Genomic DNA, 12,621 nt, shown 5'->3' with positions numbered 1-12,621 from the left:
TAGTCATAACCACAGCTTGGTTCTTGAATGCCTCTGGTCATCAAATAATGAAAATGCAAGTCTGAAATCCACCGTATAGACAAGTGTAACCATATAGACAAGTCCACCGTACAGACAAGTATAACCCTAACAATAGTAATAAAATTATGCACAATGACGAGAAAGCAGGCAAAATCTTCTATCTTGTCATCACACTTGATTACTTGTTCACTTGAATGATTATTCTGCAAACAGATAAAAGAATTACTTCTTTCACTATTGATTTAGGGGATTTACAATCAAGATCAAGTGAGGTACTAATATCATTCTATAAAGCCTTAGTAAGACCATACCTAGAATACTGCATCCAGTTTTGGTCACCACACTATAAAAAATATGTTGAGACTCTAGAAAGAGTGCAGAGAAGAGCAACCAAGATGATTACGGGACTGGAGGCTAAAACATATGATGAAAATTTGCAGGAACTGGGCATGGCTAGTCTAGTGAGGAAAAGGACCAGGGGAGACATGTGTTCCAATATTTGAAGGGCTGCCACAGAGAGGAAGGGGTCAAGCTATTTTCTGAAGCAGTTGAAGGCCAGACAAGGAATAATGGATGGAAACTGAACAAGGAGAGATTCAACCTGGAAATAAGGATATTTTTTTTTGACAGCGAGAGCAATCAACCAGTAGAACAGCTTGCCTTCAGAAGTTGTAGGAGCTTCATCACTGAAAGCTTTCAAGAAGAGACTGGACTGCCATCTGTCAAAAATGGTGTAGGATCTGCTTGGGCGGGGGTTGGACTAGATGACCTACAAGGTCCTTTCTAACTCTGTATCGGTATTAACTCTGTTAATATATATCTAAGATACTCAGTGATGGAAATTGCCTTAAAGAAACTTCAAGAATTAGCTCCATTTAGGATCAATCTACTGGGTTCAAGAATATAGTCATAATCTTCAATCAACATAATCTTCAATCAACAACAATACTGATTGTTCTTCAATCAGTATTGTAGGTAGAATATAACACATGCTATGGGTAAAAAAGCAAAATAAGGAGTTATGCATTCATAGTGTATAGGAGCCTCTTAGCACACTAGTCAATATAGAACTTAGTCTAAGTGATTGCTATCACTAACCAAATCTAAATAGTGAGCCATATTTGGCCCAGGTTATGCTAGAGATATTCCCCTCTAACTCAACATGATAGAGAGTGGGAACTGGAAAAATTAAAATTAGATTGCTCATAATCCAGCATTGGGAAAACCCACCACAATGCCTCTTTTGACCTTATTTTGGAATGGGGGGGACTGTACCAACCCCCCCCCCGATTTCTTCCCCAGTTTTCACTAAAAGAGATCTTAAAGAGATTGGCAGCCAATATAGCAGAACCCTTTCCATACTTAAATGGGAATAGGGGCCGCTGAAGTCAATATAATTTAACAAAGAGTAAGCATATGTAGATTTGTTTGCTTTCCTGAACTCTAATTTCTACAGTCCCTCTGAGAATATTTATACTTGCGGTTGAGAGGATAACTTTTCTGTGAATGAATGTTGTAGATATGAAAATGGGGCTAAATTAATTTTATAAATGGAATGCTATATTTTACAAGCAATTAATCTTAACTGACAGTGATTAGTACAATTCATTGTAATTTAATATTTTGTACTGGCCCTGTCTTTTTTGGGAGCATGGATTCTGGCAAGTGTAAGGGTATATATGCATAGCTCAATACAAGTATGTCACATGCACACTTTAATTGGAGGAATAAAATCTCCAGGACTGGTCTCAGTGGGAGTTAATAAGAAGTTATGAAAGTTAGACTGTTTACAGAACATTTCTGTTTATTTATAAGTTTTCTGGGTGGTCAAATATTTTTTATGAGAAATTATCTGAAATTCGTGGTTCCATAGTAAAGCTGGAATAGGAACTTAACTCACTTGTCTATTCCATAAAACAAATCAGTCACATCAGTTGGCTAGCAACACAAAAGGGCTCAGGATGGGAGACTGGGTAACAATAAGATAGAATGACTGATAAAACTAAATATTTCTTTCTGTCTCCAAGATCTTTGTTCTCCTTCCCACATAAGGTGAATGAATGAATGAATGATAGTCCGATCACAAAGTATGCTCTTATCTGAGTCACCACTGAGCAACAAATTCAATACTTTCCCTTCTTTTAGTTCCTAGTATGGTATTATACCTAATCAAACCTTCCTGCCCCCAATGTATTGGCACAGTTATCACAGGGTCATTCTTCACAGGAAGTCAGAGCTGTTGTGAGCTAGTCAGTAAAAAGCAAGGAATGAACAAATCTGATTATTGTCAAAACATAGATAAAATGGAAATGAGCCAGCTTGCTCAAAAGAGGGCACCAAACTCCACCTGCTAGGGTGGGCAAGGATATATTTTAAAAACCCTACCTAAATGAAGGCTTGTAACATGACTTTTTAAAGAGGGTTAATTTTCAATTTCAATTCTTGGTTGCTGTTTTTTTTTTTACTTTTTGGATGGGATGATGATGAGCTTATCTAAGTGGATCCAGTCTTGTTTCCAACTCTGAAATGCAGAGTTTCACGGATGATTCATTACTGTTTTTGGTAAATGAAGTTCTATTCAATATTACTCTATTCCATTTCATGATCCAAATCCTTCTTTGTCCAGTCGGATGCGTACCCAACACAGCAGAGTTCTTGATTTATCACAAATTATTATATGTACGATTTGCTACTGAAATGCTCACAAATATTTTACTATATAAAACATTTTCTTTCCAATTTGATTTCCACATAACTTAAATTGTAGCATTTGGCACATCTCTACTTACCAAGCCTCCACATGTTGAAAGTGCTACAGTTGAGTTTTCGTGCAATCGCAAAATGCCTTGATAAAAACAGAAGTCTTCGGATGGGAATGTCTGTACTGTCTTGGTTCTCCCCTTGCCCAGAGTTTGTATTGTAAATCCAGGTGCCACAAGAAAATTGGAGGTCTTCAGATCAAGTTGGAAGTCATGGCCAAATCCTTGGAGATGGAGATGTAATGAATCAGTTGATCTTCCTGAAATTGATCGCTTCCTTCTTTCATGGTGTGCAATTGCATGGCTTATATAATCTCCATTTTGATCTACTTCATATGCTGTCACAATGTCATATTCTGTAATCAGTTAAGGCATAGAATCAGATTGCAAATGGCAGGCCCAAAATGCAGGCACAGTTCCAAGCATTTACAAATATAATTAAATTTGCAACTTAGCTCCTTAACTAAATTAAAACTAAATCAAAACTCCAGATAAGTATCATTGATATATCCACAAGAAGACAGTGATAATGAGATGTAAGGGTTAAAGATGAAAGAGTGACTTGCTTAAGGCTGTGAGGCCAACTGAGTGCTTCATGCAGCTCTATCATTCAGCTGCAATCAGCAATGCAGATCTTCATGAAAATTTTCATTTGACATGTACCCTATATTGAAATATAGAGGACAAAAGTATTAACCCACAACACATTGGTTTAAATAATGTTATATATTAGTTAATATATACCATTAGTGTAAATATTTAAAGGCAAAATGATCTTGTGTTATATTATTTATATCGAAAAACATCCATACCAAAGTAGGAGGTACTACAAATCATTCATATACTAACTTGGGTTTCAAAAGAACTGTGTGTGATATATTAAAAACTATTTTTCACTAGGTGCATAGGGGTATCTTCAAGTTCACTACTTATTCATTCCATTTCATACAGAGACAATTCTAATTCAGAACTCCCAGAATTATATTCTGTTTTCCTAAAGGAGCTGTTTGAACTTAATAGAGGTATGCTATCTTGCTAATATTCAAGGTTGAAAAGAGCCTTGGTAGTACAGTGGTCTAAGGCACCCTGTTATTAAGCTGGTTATTAAGACCAGCTGCCTGCAATTACTGCAGGTTCGAATCTCGCCAAGGCTCAAGGTTGACTCAGCCTTCCATCCTTTCTAAGGTAGGTAAATTGAGGACCCAGTTGTGGGGGCAATAAGCTGACTTTGTATAAATATACAAAAGGATGAAGGCTATTGCTGAGCACATTGTAAGCCACCCTGAGTCTCCGGAGAAGGGCAGCATATAAATCAAATTAAAAAAAAAATCAAAGGAAAAAAGATTTCATTAAACTTTTGTTGAGATTCACTTAGATGTGCAACCAGAGGTTATAATCTAGAAAATAGGCAATTACGTGCAATTGAGCCATTTTCAGCAGAATGGGATGAACGTTTTGGATGAAAAATTGAAAAACATAAATCCTGCATAATGGATGAAACATTTTCTACCATATGTTATACTGATCGTATATAGCATGCTATATGAAAAAAGTATGGTTCAACAAAAATAACGGGATCACAGATAGTAGAAGGGTGGAAGAGAATGTAAGTGCAAACTTGTGCCCAGTTTAAAAATGACTTAGTAATTGAAAGCAATTTATTGACTAGTCAAATGCCTCTTGATCCAAAGATTGAAATGAATAAAGTGAGTGCAAATAAGTTTCCCAGGTGATCTTTTACCAAATAGACAATGCTACTCCTGATAGGTTATTTTAGTATTTGAAGTAATTTCAGCTTCCATTTACTGAAATACAACTTGACCAATCAATACAATGCTGTAACCCAAAAAATGTCAGACAAAAGAGGCCAAGAACTCACTCTGAACAACATAAATAATAGAAGAAATAGTATGACATTTATATTTAGGCTATAGTCTTATGCAGTGTTATGTCAGAGGATGTCCCAGTAAATTCCACATGGCTTACATCTCAGTACACATATAGGTTGTTACTAATTCAAACATTTTAATATCCTTTTTCAAACATTTCAGGAGGGTGTACTTGGCTGTTATTAAGTGTCCCAAGGAAATGTGTGGATAAGATCCAGTCCATGAAGCAATTTGCCTGTGCCAATGTTTTGGGATGTACTGAGGCAGGAGAAGTAGGTATCAGTGCAGTCAAGGGATCAAGAACACATCCATTCTCCCTGCAAAGAATGAATTAAGCAGTTCCATTTTCTCCCTGCTACTTGTCACTCTTTGCCATCTTCTCCCATTATCGGACTAATCATTTCTCTGGCCTTTTTCTTGTTTTTTACATTGAAAGAAACTTTTTAAAAAGTATTTTTGACATTTGTTGCAAATCTTAATTTGTTCTGAGCCTTAGCTTTTCTGACTTCATCTTTGTAGTTTTGGATTATATGCTGATATTCTATTTTAATTACATGTCTCTCTTTTTCCTTTTTATACCTGTCCTTTTTGTTTTTTAGTTTATCAGAGAGTTCTTTATGTAACCATGCTGGTTTCTTCTGGGATCAGTTATTTTTTTTCAGTGGTATTGTGCTTGACTGGGCTTTTATAATCTCATTTTTCAGGGTTTCCCAAGCTTCTTGAGTTGTTTTCCCCTTAAATATTTCCATCCATGGAATTCTGCTCAAGCTCTAAGTTTGTTAAAAATCAACTATCTTAAAGCTTAAGATACTAGTTTGATTTTGTTCTATTGCTTGTGCCTGCATTATGTTGAATCCCAATATCACATGGTCACTCTCTCTCAAAGTTCCCATAACTTCAACCTCTTCTATCATTTCATCTCTTTTAGTGAGAATTAAGTCCAGTACAACCAATCCTCTAGTTCCATCCTTTACTTTTTGGTAGATAAATTTCTCTAGTAGATTCATCAGGAATCAGTTTGATCTCCAACGACATGCAGAATTTTTCTCCCAGTTGATGTCAGAATTATCAAATTCCCCCATTGCTATATATCCTGCACACCTCAGCTAACTGATTAGCAAAAAGTTCTTCTATTTCCTCTGTTTGGTTGAGTGGTCTGTAGTATGATAGTGACACTATGGCAATGTGTCTTTTCCCTTTTATATTAACCCAAATTCACACTTAGCACCCTCTAGTGTTCATTTCTTCTCCATTTGAATATATTTTCCTTTAACACACTCTAGTAAATTATCACCCAAAGGATTGCAAACTTTTTTCACTGGTCTGCCTTTTCCTTTTATCAGGGACTTCATCCTATTTTCCAGAAACTCTTATAAATCAGTGTCAAACTAACATATTTTTTTCAGTCAAAAAATCAAGTATTCCTGCCTCTTTCACCAGTTTATTTGCTTTTCATGCCAAGCACACAGGAAGAGTAAAGATGCAGAAGACATTATCCTTCTATTATCAGTTATGAAAGATGTTTTCATTAATGTTTCTCAATCTCAGCAATTTTAAGATGAGTGCATTTATATTCCCAACCCAGGCTGGGTAATTCTGGGAGTTAAAGTCCCACCTCTTAACAGTGAAACTCTGTTTTATATTTAACACAAATGCAGAACAGATAGGTAGCCAAGAAAAAGAGACATTTCCCTCTTGGAGACTTTTCACATTAGGGATCCTTAGCAGAACCCCAATTCTTGCTATGTTGATGTAACATACTAATGTCATGATTCATGGTTCTGATCTTCCCTCCTATCCTATATTTTTAAGACTGATGTTCTCATGATGTGTTTATGTACTGTCTGCCCAGATAGATGTACTCTCCCCAGGAAGGGGAATTTATATGTACCATAACATTAGTAAGCACTGAGGTAGCTTAATAAAGAAGGATCAGATGTTTGGTGGTTCCCAAAACAGAAGGACAAGAGTGCCTGAGATTAAGTCAATTGGGTGCTTTGCCTTTGGTGAAGGTATTGGTAACTGTCTTGAAGGCAATGAATGAATGAATGAATGAATGAATGAATGAATGAATGAATGAATGAATGAATGAATTGAAATGAAGACAAGGTTTTCTGAAGACAGGATCACTCATATTCATTGGCAATTAAATGGCACATGGACAGAATCTAATATGAACTATGGGGCAATGTCTTCCACTGTCTCATAGGACTCATTTGAGTTTGTGGAAACTGAGAAGTGGATAGGATCACCTGCAGCATGAATCAACATGTCTTTAGTCCCATATCTTCCTGGCTCTTCAAGCATCTAGAAGCCATGCATGCCTGAATTCAAGAGATAATTGATGTTTTTTTTTTAGGGGTGGGGGGATGTGATGTCATCAGCCTTGAAAAAAGTGTGTTCACTTTTTTGTGAAGTGGCTTCACTCAAAGAAGCCATATCTCGATATATGTGGTTTCCAATACCCCCTTTGGTGAATGTTGCTGAAAATGTTGCAGTGCCTTAATTATAGAAGACTCTAGATGAAAATGATTCATTTGGGCTTTTGCCAGGTTTCAGATGAGGACAGAAACAGTATTGGTTACTCTTGTGGATACCACCTGGGTGACTTTGGACAGTCACACTCTCTCAGCCCAACCTACCTCACAGGATTGTTGTTGTGGGGAAAGCATTAGGAGGAAAGAATATTAGGTATGTTTGCTGCCTTGACTTGTTGATAAACAATAACAAAGGCAGGATAAAAACCAAACCAAACCAAATAAATAAACTATAGCAGGATCTCGATGATATGAGTATGACCCATTTTGTCATGTTAGATCTCTCAGTGGTTTTTGTTATCATTGACCATGCTATCTTGCTGGATTGCCTACTGGTGCCAACCTATGGTGGTTCCATTTGAAGGGGAAAGCAACTGAACCAGTGAGTGCTGTAATTTGGATACTACAGGCTTGGTATACTTCCTACTACATTTTAACTTCCTACTACAGTTCCACATGGAACTGTTGGGAAAGCTCTTCAACCATCTCTGGTTGAGGAATTATTGGTTTGGTGATAATCCTCATTTGTGTATCATCTCCTCAAGTTAGGCTCTAGTAATTGTGATAGCTTAACTCTGTCTAGAATTGTAAGGATCTGGATAGGTAGAAATAAGCTCAGAACAAATCTCAAAAGATGCTGTAGCTATTGATCCAGAGGCACCCCAGTTCACAACAATTCCATTGTTAGCTCTGGATGAGGTCATCCTTGAAGCAGGGAGGGGCTGCTGCAGCTTCCATCCCTGCATGAATAGGGTTCAAGAGGAGGAGTAAGACACATGGGCCCCAAAGTAATCCTTTCTGTGGTTAGCCTCACACTCTTGAACTCCTTGCTCTGGAGACTTGCTTGCTCCTTCTTTATTGACCTTCCACAAACTGGCAAACATAGTTCACAGATTGGGTGAACTTTTTTTTTTTGAAGCATTGTTTCATTGTCAGATGTAATGCATAGTTATACTGTATGTTGTCAGTACTTTAACTGTGCAGGTCACTAGAAAAATACAGTCAAATAACATTAGAGATATTATGTGCCATCAACAGATAAATGCTTTAGGTATTTACGCCAGTTAGGGAAGAAGGAGATTCCACTCTTCTCTGTCTACTCTAAAAATGATTTGCTAGAGGAGGACAGAACATCCCAACACTTTTTACACCAGATCTTCTCTTGCATATTCAGTAGAAGAGGGGCCAAGCATCGGTCTCCCCTTTGGAAGTATGTTCACTCACTGGATTAATACTCCTTGGCACTTAAAGTGGCTAGATGAGTAGTCAAAATATTACTATTCATTAATATTCGAGTCGTGCCTTTGCGGCCTCTGACCCGGCGCCGATCTCACTTGGCTCCTTGGTTTACTGAGGAGCTGAGGGAGATGAAGCGCTGGAAAAGACGCCTAGAGAGTAGTTGGAGGGCCAGTAGTACTGAATCTGACTGGACACTGGTAAGATCTCATATTAAGAATTACCTAGTGGCGATAAAAGCAGCAAAATGCACTTATCTTGCTGCTCTTATTGCGTCATCAGATAACCGCCCGGCCACCCTGTTTAGGGTGACCCACTCCCTGCTCCACCAGGAAGCGAGGGAGGACCCCTTGGAGGGAAGAGCCGAGGATTTTGTTCAGTATCTGTATGACAAAATCACTCAGATTCGGGAAGATCTGGACTCCGACTGGGTAGATCCAGCGGGGATGACGGAGGCAGGTCCTGAGAATGTTATCTGGGATGAGTTTGATTCTGTGACCCCTGAGGACGTGGACAGGATTCTGGGTAGACTGAATGCAACCACATGTTTGTTGGACCCGTGCCCCTCCTGGTTAGTGCTGGCTTCCTGGGAGGTGACGCAAGGCTGGCTCCAGGGGATTATAAATGCTTCATTGGGCGAGGGTGTCTTTCCCGCCGCCTTGAAAGAGGTGGTGGTGAGATCTCTCCTCAAGAAGCCTTCCCTGGACCCAATATTGGCTAACTATCGTCCAGTCTCCAACCTTCGCTTTGTGGCGAAGGTTGTTGAGAGTGTGGTTGCACGACAGTTTCCCCAGTACCTGGATGAAACGACGTATCTAGATCCGTTCCAGTCGGGTTTCAGGCCTGGGTACAGCACGGAAACGGCATTGGTCGCATTGGTGGATGATCTCTGGAGGGCTCGGGACAGAGGTTGTTCCTCTGTCCTCGTCCTATTAGATCTCTCAGCAGCTTTTGATACCATCAACCATGGTATCATGCTGCACCGGTTGGAAGAGTTGGGGGTGGGAGGCACCGTATTACGGTGGTTCTCCTCCTTTCTCTCCGACCGGTTGCAGTCTGTGTTGACAGGGGGCAGAGGTCGACCCCGAGGCCCCTTATATGTGGGGTGCCACAAGGATCGGTCCTCTCGCCCCTTTTGTTCAACATTTATGTGAAGCCGCTGGGCGAGATCATCCATGGTTTCGGGGTGGAGTACCATCAGTACGCTGACGACACCCAGCTGTACATCTCCACCCCAGACCACCCCAACGATGCCCTTGAAGTGATGTCCCGGTGCCTGGAGGCCGTACGGATCTGGATGGGGAGAAACAGGCTCAGGCTCAACCCATCCAAGACCGAGTGGCTGTGGTTTCTGACGTCCCGATATAGTCAGCTGGTCCCATTGCTGACTATTGGGGGTGAAGCATTGGCCCCCACGGAAAGGGCTCGCAACTTGGGTGTCCTCCTGGATTCACGGCTGTCTTTAGAAGAGCACTTGATGGTCGTGACCGGGAGGATTTTTCATCAGGTTCGCCTGATCCGCCAGTTGCATCCCTTTCTGGATCGGGACTCGTTACGCACAGTCACTCATGCCCTCGTCACCTCACGTCTGGACTATTGTAACGCTCTCTACATGGGGCTCCCCTTGATGAGCACTCGGAGGCTCCAACTGGCGCAGAGTGTGGCCGCGCGGGTGGTGATGGGAGCGACGTGGCGCTCCCATGTAATGCATCTCCTGCGCAAGCTGCACTGGCTCCCGGTGGTCTTCCGAGTGCGCTTCAAGGTTTTGGTTATCACCTTCAGAGCGCTCCATGGCTTAGGATCTGGCTATTTGCGGGACCGCCTGCTACCACAATAGCCTCCCACCGACATACGCTTCCATAGAGAGGGGCTCCTCTGGGTGCCGTCGGTCAAACAATGTTGACTGGCGGCCCCCAGGAGGAGAGCCTTCTCTGTGGGAGCACCTACTATCTGGAATGAGCTCCCCCCGGAGATACGGAGGATTCCGGATCTGCGTACCTTCCGTCGCGCGCTTAAGACGTTCCTATTCCATCAAGCTGGCCTGACCTAAACTTTTCCTCTTTTTAAATGGGAATTTTAAATTTGGTTTTAAATTATTAGGGTTTTAAAATGGTTCAGCCAAATTTATTTAATTTGTTTTATCTCCATTTTAAATTTTGTATTCATATGTTTTATTTTATGGCTGTTCACTGCCCTGAGTCCTTCGGGAGTAGGGCGGTATACAAATTTAATAAAATGAAAATGAAATGAAAAATGAAAATATTAACTAAGTATTCAAAAATATTAATATTTGTTATTTACTATATTTACTGTTATTTATTGTTATTATTGGGATAGTTTTATTGTTTGCTTGGTTGTTTTATGATTTTAATAAAAGTTGGACTACCTGATAACCTGGTTGTGAGAAAAGGGTGTGTATGTTTGTGTTCTCACACAGGACAGTTGCTCACTTATTCTGAAATATTTGCAAGGCAAACAGAGCAAGCCACTGATTGGCTCTGATCTTTATTAGGTTCCTATTGCTATGTGATAAGACCTCACTGAGAGCAACAGTTATTCATTAGCTTGAATGTGTGTGGGTGTTATTTCCTCATCCATTAAGTTATTATTGTTAGGTTTTAAGTTGCAGGGCAGCAATTCTAGACTGGAAGAAAGCCAGTAACAAATATATCAGTTTAATTTAAGAAAGTCATGTTCAATCCTTTGACACAGAGTAATGAAACACATCAAATATAGCCCACATTTCACAATTATTACCATGCCAAATATCAGCAGATAAATTCAATAATTCAGTCTTACTAATAATACACAGAACTTGTCACCTATAACAAGCAGCAAGATTTCTTAATAGCCTACTTGTAAGTATTTTATTTGAAATTAGTCTCTCAAAATTCAATATCACTTACTCCCATGTGGGTTTACAACAGGATAAATTAGATTTAACAGGTTAATTGTTTATGCTTTAAATGTTTAGCTTATTCTTATCTGAATCCCCACAGAATGATACAGCCAATATTATGCAAGTTTAATTGACAGCTAGTCTCATTATTTTGGTGGGGCTAAATTCCAAGAAAGCATACTTCCCTCTGTGATTACAATGGGATATATTTCTAAACATGCTTAAGATTAAACAATGTAAACAACCCCAGTTTTACAGTTCTCCTAGTTCTGAAACAGGAGCTTTTGAACTGCTCATAGGATCACATTAATGTACAAAATTTCAGTTAACTTCTCCGAAAGTTCATACAAAATAGTACAGCACATTAAATTTGCAGTCCTTGTAACCACACTACTAAACACTATAGTATTCACTTCCAAGTAAACATGCACTGCATTTATACTCTGGAGATGGATGCTATCAGTGAAAAGTTGGTGCATTTGCAAAAGATTGTAAAAGAAAGTCAAAAGGTTATTTTCAGGTATCATTCACTTTACATACAGTAATGCTATTCTTTATGTAATTTGAGCTGTTAGGAAATTAGTAAAATTCAGGTGCCTTGACAAATATTCCAAGTTCTGTTAACTTACCACTATTATCAGTGAAGTGCAGCAACTCTGAATGCAAAGAGGAAAACAGGAGAGGTTGGCTTCCTTCAGCTGTTTGACCCACACATCCCTATGAAATAATAATTAAAAAAAAACAAACAAGAAACCAAGCAAATTTGAAAGAGACCAACAATCTTTTCCCCACCCTCAATATTTTGCAAAGGCTCAGGGAATGCAGTCACATTTTACAAACAAGCAAAAAAAAAAAAAAACTTTTAACATTGTTTCGGAGAACATCCCCGAGCCATTCGCGTTGACGTCATTAATGCGGCGGTAAGGAAAGCGAGTCGGGTAGGGTGAGAAAAATGCGGGAGGCAAAGGCTTCAGCCCAGTTGCTCTCTGGGCGAACGTACCTTAACCTGTATTTCAAAGAAAAGCCAAAACCACAGCCCCACTAAGCTGTTTGAAGGCATCCTCCGGAGAAGTGATGAATTGTAAGCTGTGGGATGAATCGGACGGAGGGAGGGAGGCTGACTCCTGGTTTAGAAAGGGAAGTGGAGCCCTCTTCCAAGGTGGCAAAGATCTGCATCTGCGAGGGGGAGCTGTGCAGAGAGGCAGCCTAAAGCGACTTTATGACAGGAATGAACAGATCTCTCTCCCGGCGGAGGCTCCGCGGTGAGGAGAACGCCCAGC

At 39.8% G+C, this 12,621-nt stretch overlaps 1 protein-coding gene across 2 annotated transcripts in view; it reads right to left on the bottom strand.

Annotated features, from left to right (window-relative positions):
• Positions 1 to 12,401, bottom strand: part of ADAMTS16 (ADAM metallopeptidase with thrombospondin type 1 motif 16) — an 86,165-nt gene extending 73,764 nt beyond the window's left edge. The window contains exons 1-3 of one of the 2 annotated variants that reach the window (XM_070939113.1): positions 12,342 to 12,401; positions 11,971 to 12,058; positions 2,811 to 3,136 (exon numbers count right to left, since the gene is read on the bottom strand). In XM_070939113.1, the coding sequence (XP_070795214.1) occupies positions 2,811 to 3,136; positions 11,971 to 12,058; positions 12,342 to 12,401 (474 nt within the window). The remainder of the gene's footprint in view (positions 1 to 2,810; positions 3,137 to 11,970; positions 12,059 to 12,341) is intronic. The other variant, XM_070939114.1, reaches the window with a different exon arrangement.
• Between the last annotated feature and the right edge of the window lie 220 nt (positions 12,402 to 12,621).

The sequence above is a fragment of the Pituophis catenifer genome, unplaced genomic scaffold (genome assembly GCF_029215685.1).
Source record: "Pituophis catenifer annectens isolate HBS135680 unplaced genomic scaffold, rPitCat1.0.hap2 SCAF_3, whole genome shotgun sequence".
In the NCBI taxonomy this organism is placed as follows: domain Eukaryota; kingdom Metazoa; phylum Chordata; class Lepidosauria; order Squamata; family Colubridae; genus Pituophis; species Pituophis catenifer.
The sequence above is the reverse complement of the archived record's forward strand: the minus strand, read 5'-3'. Positions and strand labels throughout refer to the sequence as shown.